Source organism: Haemaphysalis longicornis, unplaced genomic scaffold (genome assembly GCF_048455015.1).
Source record: "Haemaphysalis longicornis isolate Haplotype H1 unplaced genomic scaffold, Haemaphysalis longicornis Haplotype H1 scaffold_2, whole genome shotgun sequence".
NCBI classification, from domain to species: domain Eukaryota; kingdom Metazoa; phylum Arthropoda; class Arachnida; order Ixodida; family Ixodidae; genus Haemaphysalis; species Haemaphysalis longicornis.
In genome coordinates this window covers 96,077,001-96,099,160 of record NW_027526295.1, presented here as the reverse complement: position 1 = coordinate 96,099,160, position 22,160 = coordinate 96,077,001, and the positions used below count along the sequence as shown (strand labels likewise).

Here is a 22,160-nt window from a genome sequence, read left to right as displayed (position 1 = left end):
GGCTTAACAATTACTAATATTCTGAAATAGAAAATGCACATCGATAATATCTGCAACAACGCTTTAAGAAGCTTTGCTTCTTGAAAGGAAAACTGAGGGTATCTCTACGTAACATTAAATAAAAAGCTTATCACACCATGATTCGCCCAGTCCTCCACTACGCGTCAATAGTTGCGGATTCCTTTAATGTCACCAATATTATGAAGATTGAGCGTATCTAGCGTCTTGCTGCCTGGTATATTTTGTCAGATTACAGGACATCGTCATCAGTAATTAAAATGGTAGACCCTTGTTTTGCCATCACTTCAACTCCGCAGGTAGGTCGCCCGCCTCACATTCCTCCACCTACTGTGCTAAAACAAACCCGGCTTGTCATGAGAAGATTATCTACTTCTCGCACCACAGAGATCACCAAGAATCAATGACTGCCAAACCATATTACCTTACTTTGCCCGCAGTAACGTACTTCAGGTCTTTTTTTCTAACACCGCAGAGCGATGGAACTGTTTGCCCTCATCGATTATGAAATGTGCATGTGTTGGTGCGTCTGAACATACTTCGTATAATCAACTTTTGTAACCTTCTCCTGCTTGGGCAGCGATACTGCTTGCTGTATGTCTAAAAATATAAATAAATAAATTGCACATTTAAACGCGATCTGTAAATAGGAGGGGGTGACCTGCGTGAGTGTGAAAATTTGGATCGCAGTTTCTGGTTTCTAGCTCCCGCATAGGGAAGGGTTATTCTGTCGAAAAGTTGAAGGTAAGGGGAAATGGGCTTGCGTGCATAAACACCAAGATTTTCTATTCTGAAGGCATATTGCAAGGAGGTGTCATTCCTGGGATTAAGACTGCACGATCAACCAGCTATGACATCCAGTTGTTATTTTATTTAACACATATCGATCCGCATTGAAGATTTATTGTTTCTGAATGTTGGATGAATCCTTTGCAATTTCTTCACTTTTACAATATCATTAGTTGGATTTGTCCTTATTATCAAGATATCGCCGGGTTCAGTCCTCCGCGCAAGTACTGGGAAAACAATTGCTCATTTTCAAGCTTCATTTTTCAAGCTTCGAGGTAACGCCTGAACTGAGGGCTTAAGTTCGCGAAAATGAAGGGACCAATCACCACATCCTACAAGCGGTTTGTTCTATAGCCACTGTGTGAACCCAGCGCTACGTTTTTAACTATCACACGAATTGACAAATTTGGCTATACCGCAGAAACAAGGATACAAGGATTCTGCCACAGCATGACGCTTCGGACTTTGAATAGTTGTACATCCTCTTTTTTCGACAAAAACTGTGGCCTTCATGTCTGTAAAAGTACAAAGGGCGCCCATGTTCCTTACATGCTCACAAAAAAAGATATATCTCTATCGTCACACGCGACTACAGTCTAGTGACTGTAAAAAATATTGTTGGACATCCTTTCCTTTAGGAACCGCTCATACGTGGCTTAGGATGTAGTTTTTAAACGCACAAGAAATGGGAACAAATAATGGGTTGCCCCAAAATGATGCTAAAGATCGTATTGGTTCTGTACTCGACGGTACAATGAACCACGGCTAGGAATGTGTGATGCGGATAGACATCTTGCAAGTAAGAACATAAACTCAAAGTGTGCTTTAAAATTAACGACGACCAAAAGGCCAAAACTATATTGGTGGTGACTTTGCCCTTAAACTATAATAGCTTCGGAATTCTTCCGGCTCCAACTCACCAGTTCATTGACGTCGGCCTCGGATACACGAGACCCGAGACAAAGGTTCTTATGTCAAACGCTGTTTACTGGCCTTTGTGCATCAAGCAAATTTTCTATTCTGATTTGTTACACGTTGGTGGGAGGGGCATCAAAATATGTAATTTGGGAGATGTCTGTGCATGGAGCACTTATATGAAGGTCTTCGAATTACACACTGTTTATTAGTTTCATGTATTTCTAAAGGCTGTGACGATGAGAAAAGTCGACGCCGCAATTTCTGCCCTGGCTGTTGTAGCTTTGGGCGGTTCTTTCGGAACTACGAGTGAAGGCGAAGAAAGTACAGTGAAAATCCCAGAAACCTCTACAACAAGGCGCCACCAAGATGGGTGGAGCGTAAGTTTTGTCTTGGTATCTCTGTTTCTTTACCATAACAATGTTTCATGCCGATTGATGTATATAAATATTGAAACACAATGGTCTAAACAATATTGACGTGCTGTGCAACCAATTAGGGCACACATGAAGATAGAAGGACGAACAATGCGCTTACGTGGTGCAATATGCGGTGGCCAATGGGGCTTTGATTACGCTCACCATGAAGACCTGCGCTATTAGAATAACTTACGTGCTGATAACCGTTACAGTTTTGTGGTTTGTTTTTATGTCGTTCTTTTCTGTTTGTGTTTCATTGGTATTACTGATGTATTTCCGCGAAGGGTAAAAGCAGTTCTGAGTCCTGACCTTTTCTTTCCTGCTTTTTGTATTTTCTATTGAATGCGCTCTTACGTTGTATTTATCATTCATCACCTGCTCATCCAAGTTTGCTAGCTGATATAAATTGTAACGACCATACAATGAAATATTCAGTTAGTGCTGTGCCGGCCAGGTACACGCAGCCGTAACCGGAAGGGTAGCGACGCACGTATTTATGAGGCGTGGCGATTACTGAAAAGGGTCAGGCAGGCGGGGTACTTAAACGGCGAACCCTAGCGATGATGGCTGATTGACTCCGCACGAGTACAAAATGCTGGTTCGTTAACGCTATCGGATTCAGTCCACAGGGTGGCCCTCCACCCGTGTTAAGTAGCCTCAACAGGGAATAGCCCGATGGTGGCAAGGGAGATTGTCTTGGTATCCTCGCTACACTACTTTATAGCCCACGACACCTACTGCGGATTTTGGTACGCAGTGGGGAATTGATACCGACAGCTGCACTATATTGACGTCTCAACGAGCGATCATACTAATACACGCAAAAAAGTTCTCTCTTCTTTTGTGCAACAGATATCTTCTCGCGACACTTCTGTCTTCAGAACCCTGACGTATTTTTGCAAATGATTTTTGGTAATACAGCTATATTTCTCAAAACAGCTGATCGCAATTGTTGTGGTTGCGTAGTTATGCAATTTTGTTCAAGCCTATAAACTATCTCACCTGCCTTTAAAATGTAAAACGTTTCAAAACAGTAGTGAACCTACCTCCGAATTTCAATAAACACCTATGACATTGCTCGTACACACAGAACACAAATAAGCCGGAATGGGAGTAAATGGCTTGTGTCATAACTCAGTACCAATTCGGAGTTTTCAAAACTCCTTCCAATGGGAGTTTCGCCTTACTCCCATTATTTCGGCAGTTTTTTCAGTAGCATATGGGAGTTTCGATTTACTGCCACTACAATGGGAGTTTCCAGGGGTACCATTGGGAGTGTATTGTTTCCTCCAACTGGGAGTTTTCAGGGGGCGCATTGGGAGCAGTGTTGACCTGCATTCGAGGTTTTTTTGTGTGTTTTTGTGCGCTTCATATATATGCGCTGCAGTGGAATTTATTACTGCATTTGGGAGTTCTTAATAAGGGCACAGGCCGAATTTTTATTTTTCGTTGGGGATCACGTAATTTCTAGTCTTTTTCCGCTTCAAACGTTGAATGGCGAAACGTGAAAAGTTTGTTTTCTGCACAGTCAATTTATTGCATAAAAATTACATGAATACGATATACGTGCGAACACGTTAATAAGACAATAAGAACACAGAATCAACAAAACACCTACATCGAGAACACAAGGTATCTTGGAAAGAACTTTATCTACTACAACACTCCTCAACGAAACAAATTTAAGCCATTTACAAACAATGAGGTCAGCATGTCGTCGGTGCGCTGTTTGCTTGCACCTGCCTCCCAAACGCTGACGTTGCCGCACCCCCTGGCACATTCCCCTGGAAGCCACAGCAGCACATTCATTAGAGGGATAGCAAAACGCTTTAAGTCTGCGGTAACAAATACAGAGGCATATTGGGCATCTGACCTGAAAAACAAACAAAAAAAGAAACGGCACTGTAAAGACGCTGCACTTGTCACTCTTGTGTCCAACTTTCCGAATGTCTGAATGTTTGTTTAAAGCTACGCAAAATTGCACTTCTGTCCGAGACACCTGCGCGCTCACTAGTTCGTCAAAACGAAGTGTTCTGCTGTTGAAAAAGGTGCGCGACCCTTGTGGCGACCAACTTCTCAAAATGCTTCCTTTCCCTCTTTTCCTTGGGTGTAGTGTTCTGGGAACGAGCTTCAGGTTTTACCCCCCGCACTGCCCCTCTCTCCCCTCACCGAAAGTTAAGGAAAAATTTTGGTGGGTGTGACACCTGCGTGTGCCCCCCTTCAAAAAATAAATAAATAAATAAATAAAATAAGCAGTCGTCTGTCGACTCTACAGAATGCTCCCTCGAATGGCGTTTGCTGGTTATATTTACACGCGCCTAGCGTACGGAGAGCTCCCACGGGGCCCCGACCTTCTCCCTTTCCAGTGAATGCAATTAATCGCCAGCGGCACGCGGCAGTCACCCTCCTCGTAGCAGTCGCGGCTGGTACCACACCTACTTCTCAGGAAAAGCGGCCGCCCTGCGACGTTTGACCGGCCAACTTCACCCTCGCTTGCCAGTAAGCCACAGACACAGCCTAACAAAAACACCTAACAGCCGTCCAGAGTTCGGACAGTTTTCATTCTGCTTGCGAGTGTGAATGAGTGAGTGTTCTGCTCGAGACCCGCGCAAATACGCATTGCTTTCACACCGTTCGGCCTCCCCAATGACGTTACGGGCATGGTGCCGTCTTTCAAGCACAACGCTCACCTACAGTGGCGGAGAATCGCCCGTGCAGTGGCGCGGGAAACACGTTGAGTTTATTTGACGCTAGAAGGGGCACAAGTCTCCCAAAATGTTGCGTACAATAAAAAACGTGAAAATCTTACCTTCAACCACCTCGCAGAGGCACAACCGCGTTGTTTTTAACGAGCCACTCTCAGCGATCACGGAATTTAGGCCTCGCGTCGGCTCGCTGGCGTATTCCGTCGGCTCGAAGGTCGGTGACTCGGAGGCGACGTTGCAGTCCGTCGCACGTCAGTCCAGGCTGGTTCCACAATGTTCGCAACGAGCTTCGGTTGTTGGGAAGCGCTTCACATCCGTTCGTCCGGCCGCAAGTTCACACTGACAATAAATGTTCGGGGACGCTGGAGCTCACACGACACACGACACCAACTGGCAGCCATTTTGTAAGGACGCGTAGAGGAGGAAGGGGTGAAGCAGGAGGAGAAGGAAATGGAGGTGGCGTGGGAGTTTTTAATACTCCAATTAGGACAAACGCAGTCATCACAGCCAGATACTGCGTTTTGTGAAGAGGTACAACCGTGGTAAATGCGCTTATTTACGACGGCTTGTGGCCCCCGGTGTAAACTGGCAGTTTTTCCACCATCATACTACCACACGTGGGAGCAGGCCGCCTGTCGTGAGGAGTTTAAAAGACGTATCCCAACCAAGAAACACCCATTCAGGCTAACTTGTGTTTTGTGTGTAATGTGCATTTGGCTACGTATCTGAGGCGATGTAAGCAAACTTGGATGTGAGAAAAAAGTTCGGCACAATTTCTTCATAATTTAAAGTTGCCGCGAAAAGGTGGACAATGTTAATATACCGCATTCGACTAATCAATCCCGACGTGGCATTTTAAGCTAGTACAATTTTCAACGTCGCGGATTGCGCACTGAATCTCACTGAAATAAATGGATGGCGTTGGTATACAACGAGAAGAAACATCCAAACAAAATCAAATATATGGATCACCGCGCCAACACAGAAGATGCCGGCACAAAGAGTACCGAGAAAAGAGACCGCACAGTGTTCTCTGTACACTGCCAATTTTAATTGAATACGCCCCTACGAATTTGCTAGGTCCTAAAAAGAAACTGGCGATACATTTTTTTGTAGATGATGACGCAGTTAACTACATATTGCCCCGCGCCTTTTTATAATTCGTCAAGGCCATTTCTAGCATCATCCAGACAAGCCTTAAACACACTGCCTTACAAGACAGAACGTCAGCTTATTGCAATATTCAGGGCCTGCTTTTCATATATGTCATGCGCAGATAACAAATAATCGGGCGTTTCAGGAGTGTACTAACCACTACTTTATACCATGTCTGTGCAGTCAATTCAAACCGGGAAGAGAAAGAATTCGATTAAATGTTGAAATCAAACTTTATGCACCGTGCACCTTTGTAAAGTATCTAATTACCGCAAGTTTCCTGGTTATGTCACACAGCTCCAAAATTTCAAAGCGACAAAGCGGCAAAAATTGAAAGAATTTAGCTCAAGAAGAAATATTGATTAGCTCAGCCTCCAAAAACCTCATTTTTTAACTTGCTGGTGCTGCTGCTCAGTGATTTCCGGGTTGACCAACATGTCGTTCTTTATACACATATCGACTTTCTGTTACCTTTCACGATTATTTCTTTTCTCAGCCTTCAAAAACCTAATTTCTTAACTTACTGGTGCTGGTGCTCAGTGATGTTCGGATTGACCGACATATCGATCTTTATACACATAACAAGTTTCTGTTCCCTCTCACGAATATTTCTTCTCCCATCCTTCAAAAACCTCATTTTTTAACTTACTGGTGCTGGTGCTCAGTGACGTCCGGGTTGACCGACATATCGATCTTTATACACATATTGACTTTCTGTTACCTTTCCCGATTATTTCTTTTCTCAGCCTCCAAAAACCTCATTTTTTAACTTGCTGGTGCTGCTGCTCAGTGATGTCCGGGTTGACCAACATGTCGTTCTTTATACACATATCGACTTTCTGTTACCTTTCACGATTATTTCTTTTCTCAGCCTTCAAAAACCTAATTTCTTAACTTACTGGTGCTGGTGCTCAGTGATGTTCGGATTGACCGACATATCGATCTTTATACACATAACGAGTTTCTGTTCCCTCTCACGAATATTTCTTCTCCCATCCTTCAAAAACCTCATTTTTTAACTTACTGGTGCTGGTGCTCAGTGACGTCCGGGTTGACCGACATATCGATCTTTATACACATATTGACTTTCTGTTCCTTCTCACGATTATTTCTTTCCTCAGCCTTGAAAAACCTCATTTCTTAGCTTACTGGTGCTGGTGCTCAGTGAGGTGCGGGTTGACCGACATATCGATCTTTATACACATATCGAGTTTCTGTTACCTCTCACGATTTTTTCTTCCAACGTGGGATTGTAGGCAATTAGAAACTTTTGGCTATTGTGAATGCGTAAACTTCCACCGCAACGTGCGGATATTCAAAATTGCGGGCACTTGCGTTTCCTTCGAGCGATCACCCAACTAATTGCAAAACATTGTTGTGTTCAAATACTAGGAGCCCCTTGTGAAGCTTTACCTCTGGAGGTTTTACATACAGCTGGGCTTGAAACCTTTACAGCGAATACATTGTGCCCTACTGGATGCGTGTGGTTCGAGGAAATGGTGCACATGGACTCAACAGATGGGGTGTGACCTAAGCGTTCGCGGAAATATTGAATCAAATTTCACTTTATGTTCGGGTACAATTAAATAAATCCGGTAACCCTATTACTTTGTTTTTACGGGTGTTGTATGAACTTAGCCGCCGCGGTGGTTCAGTGGGTACAGCGTTGTGTTCCGGAGCCCAAGGACACGGGTTGGATTATCAGCCTTTGCAGCCGCTTTTCCGGTTAAGGCCAAAAGCAAAAAAAACGTTTTTTAAAGATGTCGGTGGGTGTAAAGATCCCCGGTTGGTCGATATATTTCCCAAGCCCCCTACTAGGGCGTGCCCGTCGTCCAGGCGAAGCTTCGGCGCATAAAATAAAAAAAATTCTGACGTTCTGAATTTCCTAGACTATTGCAGACAAGCAAAATTTGTAGCAGAAAGTACTTGCATCTCTCCATGGGCTGAAGAGCCATTGAAAATGTGTAAAACAGGTTTTTTGCGCCACATTTTGATCAAGAGAATGTACTGGAAACTTTGCAACTGTGTTGGCCTAGGCATTGCGGCTGCGCTATGATGAGTCGGTCAGACAGCCGTTGGTCGGTCGGTTGGTCGGTGGCAATAAATAAGACAGGAAGTAAGTTGTTACAGATAGCCTCAAATTCACCAGGAATATGTTTGTTTTGTTTTGTAAGCCGGGCAACAATTCCTATAGGAAATACGTTAGCCAAGCTGAACGTTTCAAATTCCTCTCTGTACATACGATGTCGAAATGTTTGTAGTTTACGTGAGGTCTTTTCTGGTTGTAACCTCCGCAATTTGAAACGTGTTGGTTATGTTTTCGCCTGCCTGGATCAGCACTTCTACAGCTCCTCTGTTATCGCCACTATACTGATTGTTGTGCGTTACTGCCGTTGGACTGTTTTTCTGCAGGGCTGCATTTTTCTTCTATATTACCCTTCGACTGTATATTCTTTCACATTCAGCAGCTGGTCATAACTTGCACTGTTTGATGGCCACAGTAAATGTAGAAAATCAGCTATACTGCAGTAGCCAAATTATTATTTGGGGGCTAAAATACCAAGCTTTCTGTTACAGCAATTTGGATTAGAAATGGTCCCTTCGCAAACACATGATTGGTACATGCCTGTGTCTGAACGCTAGCCCATCGTATTGCAGTCGCTGTCTGGACGCGGAATTGAATTTAGCCTTAGGGACATCACTGGCATTACGTGCCGCCAACAGTTCCGGTGTTTCGATATTACAGACACTTCAACATAACTTCCGTTTGGTTTTACACAATTCTTAACACAAACACTAGAAAAAAAACTAACAGTACCGAGCTCGCTTGCTCATTGGACGTTATTAAAAGCAGATCTAATTGAACGAAAACGTATCTACGCACGTAATTAGTGTAAATTATTTGAATGGCTGAAAAGGATTCAGAAAATTGCAGTAATGTCAGAATACGAGGATTTTAACGCTGTTACGTTCTACAATAACAAATAAATATAGATTTCTCTTTTGTTTTCTCCAACACTTCAGACAGTGAACGTGTCTGATCATACCCCGCGTGCAGAAATCTCCTGAAGAGCTGGTTTTCAAGTTGAATGCTTTCTTCGCATTGGGTTTTTTTGCATTGTATTTTATATAATTATTGAGACTGCCATCCAAATAATATAAGAACGCCTAATAACACTATCTCTAAACTGCATTTACAACGGCAGCACGTTGCTTGAATTCGTAACACAGCTCAACTTACAAAGGATCTTATAGGTGATACCCTGGTTTAGAAAAATAGGAAGTAGTTTTACTTTACCATATCCACCAATGTTTCTTCATCAATGTTTTCACCATCAATGTTTCATCAATATTTCCACCAATCATCAGTGGAGACGTAAAACTTGGGAGACCAGGCCCCATAGCTTTAACGTACAGGTTGGAGAAAATATTTTATATTGGTGATGTTTATAAAGATAGACAATAATGAGTAATAGGTTACGGCTTACTTGTCAAGCTTTCCCCTAAAGTAGGATTTAGCACTTGCGCACCCAACATCACACGCCTAGAATTTCGTGCGTTCTCTGGCACGTTTAGTGGAAAGCTCTTTAGAAGGGTGAGGCAGGGGAACCTAGCCATCCCGATGTGCTTGCTCGGACTTACACCACCGCGCGGCACATCCGCAGGCACCGAAAAATTTGTGCATGTAAAGGTATTGATTCCCATTTATGCCGAATAAAACAAGTTAGTTTAGTAAGTTTGAGGATTGCTAGAAACCTGAGGAAACTGTTATAATCGCCATTTATCAGAACCAGTTGAGCCAACAACTTCTGATAGAGAATCTGGAGTTGTCAAGGACACTACTCAGACATAGCATGAAGCGTCGTCGTACGATATCGCTATCGCAGCGCTGCATGCTCACTTCACGACAAGAACCAATGTTGTTGTTGAACGGCACCGTTTTGGTAGGTACGTGCAGCAAGTCGGTGAAGGAATCAATGAGTACATTACAGCGTTACGTGAGCTTTCTGCTATGTGCTATTTTTCTTCTCAAGAGTGTTCCCTGCGCAACCATTTTGTTGCGGGCGTATTATCTCGAAATTGCGCGAGCGGTTGCTGCTTGGAGGGTCTTCTCTTTCGTTCGCTTGAGCGGTATTTATAGAGACGCAGTTTGAGCAGGCAACCAATGATCTCAAAGAATTTGCCACTGCAGATGTTCAGCGCATAAATGATCGTGAAAACACTCCGCCGTCCGCACCTTCTTCCACCGTCCGCTCGAAGCGTTCACGCAGCCAGCAGGTACATTGTTACCGCTGGGGTTCACTGCGGCACAACGATGCTTCATTCCGCTGTCCCGCCAAAAACAAGCACTGTCATAGTTGCGGTATTATGGGCCATTTCTGCTCGGTATGCAACAGAGAAGCCGCTCCCGTTCGTGAGCTAGACGGTGACAATTTGCCAACTGAAGAGGTATTGAGCATTTTGGCTGTGACGACATCCACTCGTTCTGCAGTTTACATATCAGCAGTAGTTGGTCGAACGAAGATAACTTTCCTCGTCCATTCAGGGTCATCTGTTTCAATTTTCATGCATCACCTGTTCAGGCAGCATTTTCAAGGACAGGCACTTCACCTGCTCGAAATAGACTACTGAACTATGCGAAGAAACCAATTCCAGTGTGTGGTTCTTCTTTGCTGATGTCACGTAGAATAACTGCACAACCATTATATTTTATGTCGTTGAACGACGCCCCTCGCTTTTGGGTATTGGTGCAATCAGGGCGCTCGGTCTGAAAATTGATGACTCGTCACTACAGCGCCTTGAAATGACAGCGGTGGGTACTAGCGCTCGAACGGAGCACACCGCAGTCAAGGCAGAGGCGGAGGAGCCCATTCATCTTCCGTCAGAATAAGTTGAATAGTTTGGAGCTATTTTCTATCCAGGACTTGGTGTTGCAAAGGGTTGTGTTCACCGCGTCAAAACACCATCGACAGTACAGCCAGTTGCTTCAAAACTCAGGCGTCTTCCGCTCTCACTGCGGCCACGAGTCTCTGAAAAACCCTGCCCCCTGGAAAAAAATGGACCTGATAGAGCGAATAGAGGGATCGGAATGGGTGTCCCCCATGGTTGTATTTGAAAAGAACGATGCAGGTATCCGCCTTTGTGTACATCTTCGGCAGGTAAACAAAGCCGTCGTAGCAGATAGCTTTCCCCTCCCTCACACATAAGATCTATTGCATAGTCTAGTGGGGGCAACCCACTTTTCCAGGCTTGAACTTGCATTCGCTTACCATCAGGTCATGCTTCACCCCGAGAGCCGCGGTTTAACGGCTTTTATAACACACGACGGCCTGTTTCGTTTTAAGCGCGTGTGTTTTGAGCTGCTTCAGCACCATCTCCTTTTCAAAATAGGAGGTCGAAAATTTTGCTTGGTTTCAGCGGCGTCCTGTTCTATTTCGATGACATGGTTGCGTTCGGGAAGGGCAGAGAGGAGCACATGACGAATCTTACCGCAGTGCTGAGGCGCATAAAAGAGGCAGGACTCAAACCGAACACAAAATGAGTCATAGATACGCCAAAGCTTGCGTTCTTGGGCCACAGGAGAACGGCAAACGGTATTGTGCCTTTCAGGGAAAAGGCTGTTGCCATCCCAGACACTCCAGCTCCAACTGATCTCGGCAGCCTTCGATCATTTCTGGGATTGGTCAAATATTATGCTAGGTTTATTCCCAACTTCGCTGACATGACAAATGCGTGTCCTGCTAAGAAAGGGGCAGCAAGTCGCTTGGTCTGACAATATAGACGCTAGTTTCAGAAAGACGAAAGACGCGCTGGCATCTAGCACTATACTGAGAATGCTCGATGCATCTCTTCCAGTCTCAGTGTCGACGGACGCATCAGAGTGCGGCCTTGGAGCGGTACTACAGCAGGTGGGCGGACATAAATTGCACACTGTCGCTTTCGCGTCTCATGTTCTTTCGCCAGCTGAGCGGAAATATTCGGTAGGAGAACGGGAAGCATTGGCCTGTGTTTGGGCATGCGAGCGGTGGCACGTGTACTTCTGGGGACGTCACTTCATTGCTCACTGATGATCAAGCATTGGCGGCATTGCTTTCAACTCAACGGACAGGAAAGCGCCCCTTGCGGGTAGCGCGATGGACAGAACGCCTACTACGGTACACCTATACCGTTCAGTACCGGAAGGGGTCGCCAATTCAAGTGGCGGACGCACTGCCAGGCTTACCCCTGCCGTCTTTCCAGAAAGAAACACTGTTTGACGAGGTTGTATCAGTCCTCGAAATTCCTTCTTGCATTACGAGAAAGCAGTTGGAGCAGACCCAGTTGCAAGATAGTACACGGCAACAAAGCAAAATCTATGTGCAATCGTCATGGCCGGCGCAGAAATCCTTACCGGCCGATCTGCACCCGTTCTTCAAAGTACGTAACGAACGTTCTGTGGTAGGCAATCTGATCTTGCGTGGCAAACGGCTTATGGTTCCCACATCACTCACGCCACTGGTAATCGCCGCAGCACATGAGGCGCATCCCGTAGTAGTGCGAACAAAAGCGCGGCTGCGGGAAAAATATTAACGGTGGGGCATTAACCGCCAAGTAGAGCGAGCTGTCCAGAGGTGTAGCACATGCCAAGAAGCAGATAAGAGCATCAAGGTGCGAGCTACACTCTTGCAACCGGTCGCCTTTCTAGAACCGCCGTGGCTCAAACTAGGCATGGACATTGCGGGCCCATTTGAGACGGCGCCCTACGGTTGCAGGTATGGATTCACGCTTGTCGAATGTTATTCCAAATTGCCCAAAGTGCACTTCTGTAGCGAAACAGCAACCAGCACAGTAATACGCTTCTTAGTATCCGTGTTAGCGTGCCAAGGCTACCCAGAAGAGATTGTTTGCGATTACAGTCCACGGTTTTGCATCTCGGGAGATTAAGGCATTTCTGTAAGATCGTGGCATCCAGGTGAAACATTCGTCAGTGGACTACCCACAAGCAAATAGTCAAGTGGAGCGCTTTAACGGAGTAATAAAAAGCTTCATGCAAGTGGGGCTTCTAAAGCAGAGACCCTTGCGCCAGGCGGTAACAGAGTACCAGGGTGTTTACTGATGCACACCGCTTGCTACAATGGCAAAGGCTCCAGAGCTTCTGCTACACGGGCGGCTGCCAAAAACTCGGTTGGATGTCGTCGGGCATCCATCCGTCACCTTCTTTGATGATCCTCATTTGGCACTCCGGCGTTTACGTGAGCGTTTACGTGAGCAACAGGGCAGCAAACGATACACGGACGCAAGGATGGCTGCAAGGGAAACCAGAGTTGACGTTGGGTACTTCGTCAGAGTGAAGAAACCTACAAGTAGATTTAAAGGCGACCTAGATTTTAGCCACCGAAAAGAAGTGATTAGCAGGAAGGGACGACCCTCTTTCTGCCTGGATAACGGTAAAATGTGCAATGCATCGAAGTTCTCAAAGGTGCCACGAGCCTCTGCCGCCGTCTACACATGGAGAGGAAACAGCCAGCTAGGGGAGGAGGGTCTCCTTCGGCTGCGCAGGCACCCACGTCTTCTTCGGCTGCGCAGGCGCAGACGTCGCCTGCTGGTACGCAGTTGGAAAAGTCTCCCGGAGCAGTCACAAGGCAGCGCAGGGTGCAACCACCGAGAAAGAGACTACAACCAAAGCGTTATGGCGACAACGTGTAGTGCGCGAAGTTGTGCTAAAGCGAATGGAACTCACATATTCAGTGTGGTGGATTTCTTTTGTAAAGGATGTGATCTTGTATTAGTATATAGCTATGTTCATTGTACAGTTTGTATTCTGTATATTATTTTTCGTATGCACTACCATACTAACCTACTACATTACTAATCCATATAGCAGTTTTGAAGGAAGGGAATATTTGTGTATTTGGTTTGCGTTCCGCGATCACTGCCGCAGCTGGAGACAGTGTTGTTTAGGTATGTACGAATGCGCAAGTTGGAATAAAGGGTCTTTGGTTCCGATGTGCACTCAAGTATCCTAGTCGTTTATTCATCGGCGGCACACACCGTCACTATACAGACCACCCTAGTGAGACACCTCAATAACACCGGCAACGCAGCCCCTATTCTTCGACGCCTATTCCGTGCGTCTGTGACTGAACGCAGAGTTATACAAGAGGAAGCCGAGAAAATGCTCGCTTAAGACATGATCGAGGCTTCGTTTAGCCCATGGGTCTCCGCCGTCGACTCAGTGAGAAAACATGGTAGCATGTGGAGATTCTGTGCGTATTAACCGCACCTAAACAAGATAACTAAAAAGTACCTATACCGATTACCCCGCATAGATGGTGCCCCCGATTAACTTCACAGCGCTCACTATTGCCGCGAACCATGCAGTTTGTTTGTATGTTTATGCTTTTGGCGACCGGCTGGGCCAGGCTGTGTTATCTGTGTTATTCGTCAGCCTAGTGAAGGCGGCGAGGCTTAGCGATTGGCCTCGCTCACCAGGCCATGGCATCTGCAATGACGCAAATGGATACCAGGACGCTGACGGAAGCAGATGGCCGCTCGGATATGCAACTGGGCAACTACAAAGCAACACGAGCATCGAAGTCCCCGGTGAGGGCCTTAACCCTACGGATACAGCCGGGTAACCACCACTGGCAAGCGCAACAACAAGCCTCGCCTTCAACTTGTGAGTGCCCTGCCCTGAATCGTCCATCAAGACCTAGAGAGAGAGTCAATTTTGCCAAGAGGATAGCCGCAGCTATTACCAAGGCAGCTCGCATGCCGCAAGTGCTGCCTAGAGAGGATTTCAAGGTCATTGTTCGACTACGTGATGGTCTATACCTAGCAAGAACAGAAGAAACTGTCGCCAGGCCCACAACCTTGGCATCATCCAGAGTTTTGAAACAAGATGCCAATGCAGACATAATCTCGTATAATAATGCCCTTATTGTTATAGTCAACAGCACTCCGTGTCCGCAACGAGCTATGCAGTACCTCAGAATGAAGACTCTTTTTATTGGAAGCAAGACCCACGAAATTCGCGCGTACCAAGCCGCAGAGGAAGATAGCGCAAAAGAAGTAATTAGAGCAGTGGCTAATAAAGATACGCCACAGGATACTAATTCTAGTATAGTCAATTCCGCCAACCCGTTCGCCCAGGAAGCCCACAGAATTGGAAATATAATCACGGTTATTGTACTTTTCGAAGGCCATAAAGTAACCAACTATGTCAAATACAGCCCTCTGCTAGTCACCTGTAGCCTCTACCGGAAACGTTTCGACGTATGCCGACTTGTGGTAAAATAGGACATAGGGGAGACGTTTGTTCCTTCCCAGGTACAACAGTTTGCATTGCATGCGCGAAGGCTAACCCTAACGCCGAGCACGCCGGCCATTGAAAACCTCGTTGCCAGCTGTGTAACGGTAGTCACGTGACTGGGGCGAAAGAGTGCGCAAACAGGAAGAATATTCCATATATTTTAAAGTGAAGACTATAGGAGCACAAGCTGCAAAATGACCAACAGCGTCAACAACAGCTGCGCAAACAACCGGCTCTAGACCTAGCGAGCTCCAACTTTCCGCCATTAGGTCAGTCTTCCAACGACAAGAACAATAGAAGACGCTTGAAGTCCAGGAACAAGCGCAAGCAACGCGGCAACATTTCGCGGTAACGCAGTGTCAGCCGAAACAGCCAACCGTCGTAAGATAGCCTGAAAACGCCTGCGATGCAAATATATCCCACCCAGGAATCGGCAAATTTTAAGGCCCTTCGAACTGAGGACAAGCAGATGAAGCAGAAAATAAAAGCCTAAGCAAATTAACAAGGATATTCAAGAGAAGATGAATCAACTAATCCCAATGCAGCAGCGCTCCCAGCAGGCACCTCCAACCCCTGCCCCAATTCCTACACCAACGGAAGTAACACCTAGTACCTCGCAAGGAGACAGTGAGCCGAATAACAAGAAAAGGGCGATAGAAACGTCTTCCACGCTAAAGGAAAAGAAATGGAAAGCACAACAAGACAGGTTTAAGGCGTATGTCTCAGCTCTTGAGGATAGATTCGAAGCATTTACTAAGGAGACAAGTGATCATGTCTAACAGATTAAGACTATGCTGCTGCGGATGCAAGCCCAGCTTAACACTCTTGTTCCTCCTCAGGTGTCCCGTCTTGAGCACGCAGCACCACCACCTATGATACCTTCGGTGCCTACAACCCTAAGACAGCCGACAATGCCTTTACCCCAAGGGAGGTCTCGAGTCGCGGTAGGCCTACGAGTCAACGGGTCATGACGTCCACGGGTTACGCCAGCTAGGAGCGCCCGCTGCTAGAAGCAGAACTTCCATAAATCGTTTCTCGTTCGCAGGCACACACCGGAGTTTACGTAGAGCATAACTGCAACATGGGGCTGGGAGATGATGATAGGAGTAACAGCCATTGTGGGGGGTGTTTGAGTGCCGTGCTGTATTGTCGTCACAGAATAGGTGCGCCCGCTGCGTGCTTGAGTAATGGTTAGTAGAGCTTGGCACCCAAGTGGGAGTGTGCGTCCAGGGAGAGACGATGCACAGCTGGGCTGCAGGAAGGAAATCGAGTCCGCACACTCCACCAAAGATGTCCCTAGGATAAAAGCAGAGAACGCGATGCATTCTCAGTATTTACAGCACAGAGCATGGAAGGCCGGATTCAGACACCATCTTCTTTCTCCAACAGCCTAAAAACGTCCTTTGTCTTCGTCGTCGTCGCTGAGCAATACGGACGGGTAACAATATATATATGCGCCTGTTTTCCTAGATGGAATGGGAATAAAAAACATGTATTCTTTCCAAAATAAAGTGGCTTTTGGAAGACTGTGCCCTGTTTTTTGTCCAAATATGCAAAAAAATACGATGGAACCAACCAGCCAAAAATATAATATTAGCAAATCAGAGCGTCGAATTTAACTAATAACCACTATTTTTAAAATCACTTGGGTAATTACAAGCAAGGTACAATGATGATCAACACGCCTACTAGAATTCTGTCCGAAGTTTGTCTCTACTATTCCGGAAACCGCTGCTGTTTCCGTTGGTGTCCGCCGTATGGAACTCCACAAAATCTTACGCCTTATGACTTGTGTTACCTCGGTGGCGCCGACGTGGCGGTCCCTGCTGTCTCCCGAGCTTTCGCTTTATTACGTTTTTTTCGGGTCGGTGTCGGCGAATCGGCGCACATTCGCTTGTTCACGGCAAGTTTTGCATAACAGCTTGCCCGCCCCTCAACCCCGCCCACCCTCCTACCAAACCCTTTGCAATAGTTTCCCCCTCTCCAGACACACGCGCGCCTTTGCCCGAAACTATCGACGAAGCTTTGCAGGGCAGCGGAGCACGCAGTTGGGTACAATCAACTATTCACCCTCTCCCTCCATACAGAGAGAGACTATGAACTATAGCAAACATGTGCGGCATTAGTTCAGGAATCTTTTCAAAGGAGGACAGTAAACGTCAACGAACTCCTGCCGCGGCCGCGACTGCGGCGGCGCCTGCCCGAGCCCCGACGCGGCGGTTCGCTCCGCAGAAAACCCACGTTCGCTTTGTTCAAGGCAGCTGGTGCAAACTACTCGATGACTGAACGTCAATGACTCGCTCTTATGTGGGCCGTATCTACATTTTGTCCATACCTCTGCGGGAGGCACTTTTCTGTGGTCAAAGGCCACCATTATTTTTGCTGGATTTTAACATTAAAAGATCCTACTGGCCGTAAGAGATTGGGTTCTGCATCTCCAAGAATACACGTTCACTGTTCTACTGAACTCCGCAAAATTGCGCCTAGATGCATAATGGTACCTGATATCCCGTCAATCAGCTCGACATAACCTTTCATGACACCGCCGCCGTGATTTTTGCGATCTTTGATCTTCTCCATTTAGCCATCGAACAACGCCGCGACGATACCTTGCGGTTTCTGACACTCCTTCGTCTGAACCTCTGATCCATCCTTCCGCATTTATCACCTGTAAGGAGGTACTTTATACCGACGAAATCTCCGCTGCGATGGACCTGAGCTGTTACCAGTCGTACCGAAACAACTTCGCCTTGCCATACTTGAAAAGTTCCACGATCATCCCACAGCTGGGCCCCTTGGCGTAGCACGCACCTACAACCGTCTCAAGCGTCGTTTCTTTTGGCAGGTGTATACCGCACCGTTAACGTTACGTTAATGCCTGCGACACGTGCCAGCGCCGCAAAACGCTATGTTCACTCCCCGCTGGCCCCTACAACCATTGAACGTGCCTCCCAAACCGTTTTTCCGAGTTGTCCTAGACCTCTTGGGGCCCTTCCCTACGTCAGCCGCGGGTGGCAAGTGGGTTTAGGTGGCCACTAATCATGCAACCAGGTATGCCGTACCCCGTGCACTGCCCGCTAGCTGCGCCAGCGACGTAGCAGTGTTTCTGCTGAACGGATTTATTCTCATCCAAGGAGGCCGTAAACATCTGCTAACTGATCGTGGAGGCTACTTTCTTTCCAAAGCGATTGATGACATTCTCCGCTTGTGCCCGACTAAGCAAAAATTCGCAATCTCTTACCATCCAGACAACTGGCTTAACGGAGCCCCTGAATCAAGCAAGGACCAAGATGTTGTCTACGTATCCCCGACCACCGTTACTGGGACGTTGCTCTGCCTTACGTAACCTTCGCGTACAATTCGTCTAGCCCCCTCCCTCCTGATATTACCCTTTTTACCTCCTATACGGTCGAAAACCCCGATACGCCTCGAGCTTCGCGATCGCTGCGTTGCCTGCCGCCGCATCTCCGCGGCGTTGACGAGATTTGCGCTACGTGGCTGATAGTGGTTCGTACAGTGTTTTGGTTCTGCTTCGCTTCTTTAGCCTTTCCGCTCCCTAAAAAAACTTGTTATGGTGACGTCTATGTTTGTTTATGTCTATGTTTGTCTATGTTATGTGTAGGTCACGTATAAAGCAGTTGCGTCTTCGTAGAGTACGCGATCGCCTACAAAGCTACCCGCGGACGCGGTTCTGCGCGCTTTGTCGGCGCTCTTCCGGGCGTCGGCGACGGTAGCAACATATCACGCCTGTCACCTCCAAAACATCAGGCAAAAATGAGTTCTACTGTCGCGAAGTTTAGACCTGATACTGGCACAATGAGAGGTTGGCTTCATTTTTTAGCGTGGACAAGGAATGCGGCTTCGTTTCGAATATATACGTCGCAGAAAAATATGTTTTGGGGATGTGATTACCCGGGTAATCCCGGACAATAACTTATGCCTTTTATAAGAATATAAACCATGCGAAAAGGTTAAGTATATTCCAAGCCTGTGCGTCGTTAAATATGTGCCCACACGCGCCATATAGAAAGAACCAAGGCAAGTTAGTGAAACCACGAAAAAATAAATGCTGTGCAAGTGCGGAATTAAGAAAGATAATAGCTTTAACGGAAAGGCAAAAAACAAAACTGTCAGTTTCTGACATGCTAAAAACGTTTGTCGAATCTAAAGCCAAGCAGGGTTCACCAGACCAACTATATGCGACATGCACTGCTGTTTCGCAAAACATCGGTGAGGGTGAGGGCAGGGGGACGCTGTGTACAAATGCGGAGCGGAATCAAGCAACTTCGTTTTAGCAATCACACAGACAAATCTCGCGTTCACTTTCCTTTTGCTTTTATACTGCAAGGAACAGCTGATAATACGGCGGACGCATTTTTAGAAGTATACGGGGTAGGCTGTTCAACAAGCGATGAAAGTTGTCGTTGGAAGAGTGTGGTATATAATAAGGCCCTCTGAATTCAGTTTCTGCTTTATTCTGCAGCCTCCCTGTACCATATGACGATGTTTCGAAGAAGCATTTATTCGCGAACACGGATTATATCCTAAGCCCTTCTCCGCGCTTCTCGCAGATGATATATGTAGCAGATGAATGTTTGCGGGCGCTCACCTCACGACATGACGACTCTGTCGTGTGCTGATCCCAGAGTATAATTATGCATAGTCCATCGTACATTTGTTGAATATTCCCGAAATTAACATACTGGCTTGTATATAGTGGTGATCAATATCTAATGTGTACTGGGAAACGTAACTGCCGTGCTGTCAGGTATGAGTGCTCCGCTGGTTATGTAAGCGCACAAAACCGATTTAAAGCGTAGTGTATAGCCGTAGAATGAACATCTGAGGAACCGGTGGTTACGGAGAAACTGCTAGCAAATTCAGGTCAGTGTAACTACAATCGGCTCCATCATACGCCGGTTCCGCGACGCTTGCTCTGACACACACCTGGCGCTTATACAGACCGAATATACCACACTAAGATCGCGTCAGAAACCGTTACACTCTCGTAAACACACCCCATTTGCGAACAGAGTGACTGCTTAACATAAACATAAATTTCAAACGCCCGCAAACAGTAAATCTCAGTCGTGAACATGCCATAAAAGCAGCGGCGGCACTGGGGAGCGGGACGCGGACTCCCGCGGCTGCTTTCGGAACGGGCCGCTGGGAGAATTTAAGTGGCGCCCTTACATGCCGCGGTCGAGGCGTATAGGCCACTAGACACTTTGATTCCCTCTCTTACAGGGAGCCCCACTGAATACGCACGCGACGCCATTGACAAGGCCGACGCGGCTCCTCAAATTTCACGCAGCCGTCGGACGACATCCCAGGCCTCCAGCAAGCTTCGCAATGATAAGCACGGTGGTGCAGCTAAGTGCAATCCTGGTACCATCGTGCTTCTGTGGACACCTACACGTCGTGTGTGCCTCTCAACTGAAGTCTTAACCCACTACGCTGGCCCTTATCGAGTGGTGCGCCAAGTCACTGACGTTACTTTCGAGAGATCACCTCTTCAGCTTTCGCCTGCACAGACCCCAACAAATATTGTTAATGTTGTCCCGCTCCAGCCTTATGTTTTCCCCCACCCAACTGCACCGTAAAGAGCGCCGGTATGGCGCCTGATCCGGAGGGGTTTATGTTACCCGTCAGTGTTGCTCAGCGACGACGACGAAGACAAACAACGTTTTTGGGCTCCAAGGGGAAAATAAGATGGGGTCTTTTTCCGGCCTTTCTTTGCGGTCATGACGACACTTGTGCAAAGAGTTCTTCCCGTCACATTTTGCGAAAACACATTAGGTCGGTAAATTTAGTAAGAATTTGTGGTAAACGTTGGGAAAGAAAATGTCGGAGTGTGCTGGCCGCATACTGTGCTAAAGGGACGGAATATTTTCTTCATATCGCGACCGAAGCATCTAGAACGAGTCGTAAAACGTAAAATAGACATTGTAATTTATTTAAACTAATCAAACATTCACAATCGCAGTAGCGCTGGCGCTATTAGATTTTCCGCCCAATAATACAAAACTTCGGATCACGCTACATTGAAGCTAATAGTCCTTATCGCATTCAGAAGCAAAATTTATTGATTGTGGGGTGTAACGCGCCGACGCAACACAGGCGATGAGGCACGCCGTAGTGGAGGCCTCCAGAATTATTTTGAACACCTGCGGATATTTAACGTGCGCCGAAATCTCGTACACACGGGCGTTTTTGCTTTTCGCCTCCATCAGAAAAGCGGCCGCCGTTGCCGGGAATCAAACCCACGACCTCGTGCTACGCAGCGCAACGCCTTACCCACTGAGCCACCACGGCGTGTCAGGAGCGAAATTCAGTGTTCACAATTCATACAGTTCAAGCAATGTACACATTTACAATTGCGCATACCCGCCGAAACGTCAGCTTAGCGGGAACAAATATTTATGGATTCCTCAAATACGTACTTGCCCATACTCACACAAAGAGGAATGCGGTACTTTAGTGATTATGAATTATATGCTCTTGTTCAACAGGGAGCCCCCTTATTAAATTAGTAAGCCTCCACTGATGACTTCGTTGCGCGCAGTGCACTAACAAGTGACGCTCCTAAGCTCGCCCCCTACCGAGCTATTTCGAATTCTTTTCCGTTCCAAAAGAGAAAGCATTGGGTGATTTGATAGCACCAGTACCAGGCCGTGGGTAGCCTCCATTACAGTGTTCTGACCCCAAAACAACAGGAAGGCGAAAGGACACAAGCGCGCAACTTTTTATTGCTTTGGAAACCGCGATAACGACGTTGACGTGGCATCTCACCGGTAGCAATGACGCGTGCACGCAATTCGCAGATGAAATGCAGAAACATGTTGTTACTCACTCACTCACTCACTC

The 22,160-nt window shown here is 46.7% G+C and overlaps 1 protein-coding gene across 1 annotated transcript in view; it reads left to right on the top strand.

Annotated features, from left to right (window-relative positions):
• The first annotated feature begins 1,945 nt into the window (after positions 1–1,945).
• The window catches only part of LOC144167262 (uncharacterized), a 105,164-nt gene continuing 84,949 nt past the window's right edge, over positions 1,946–22,160 (top strand). Inside the window, exon 1 of the mRNA XM_077696590.1 lies at positions 1,946–2,102. Coding sequence (XP_077552716.1) covers positions 1,962–2,102 — 141 coding nt within the window. The 5' untranslated portion in view covers positions 1,946–1,961. The remainder of the gene's footprint in view (positions 2,103–22,160) is intronic.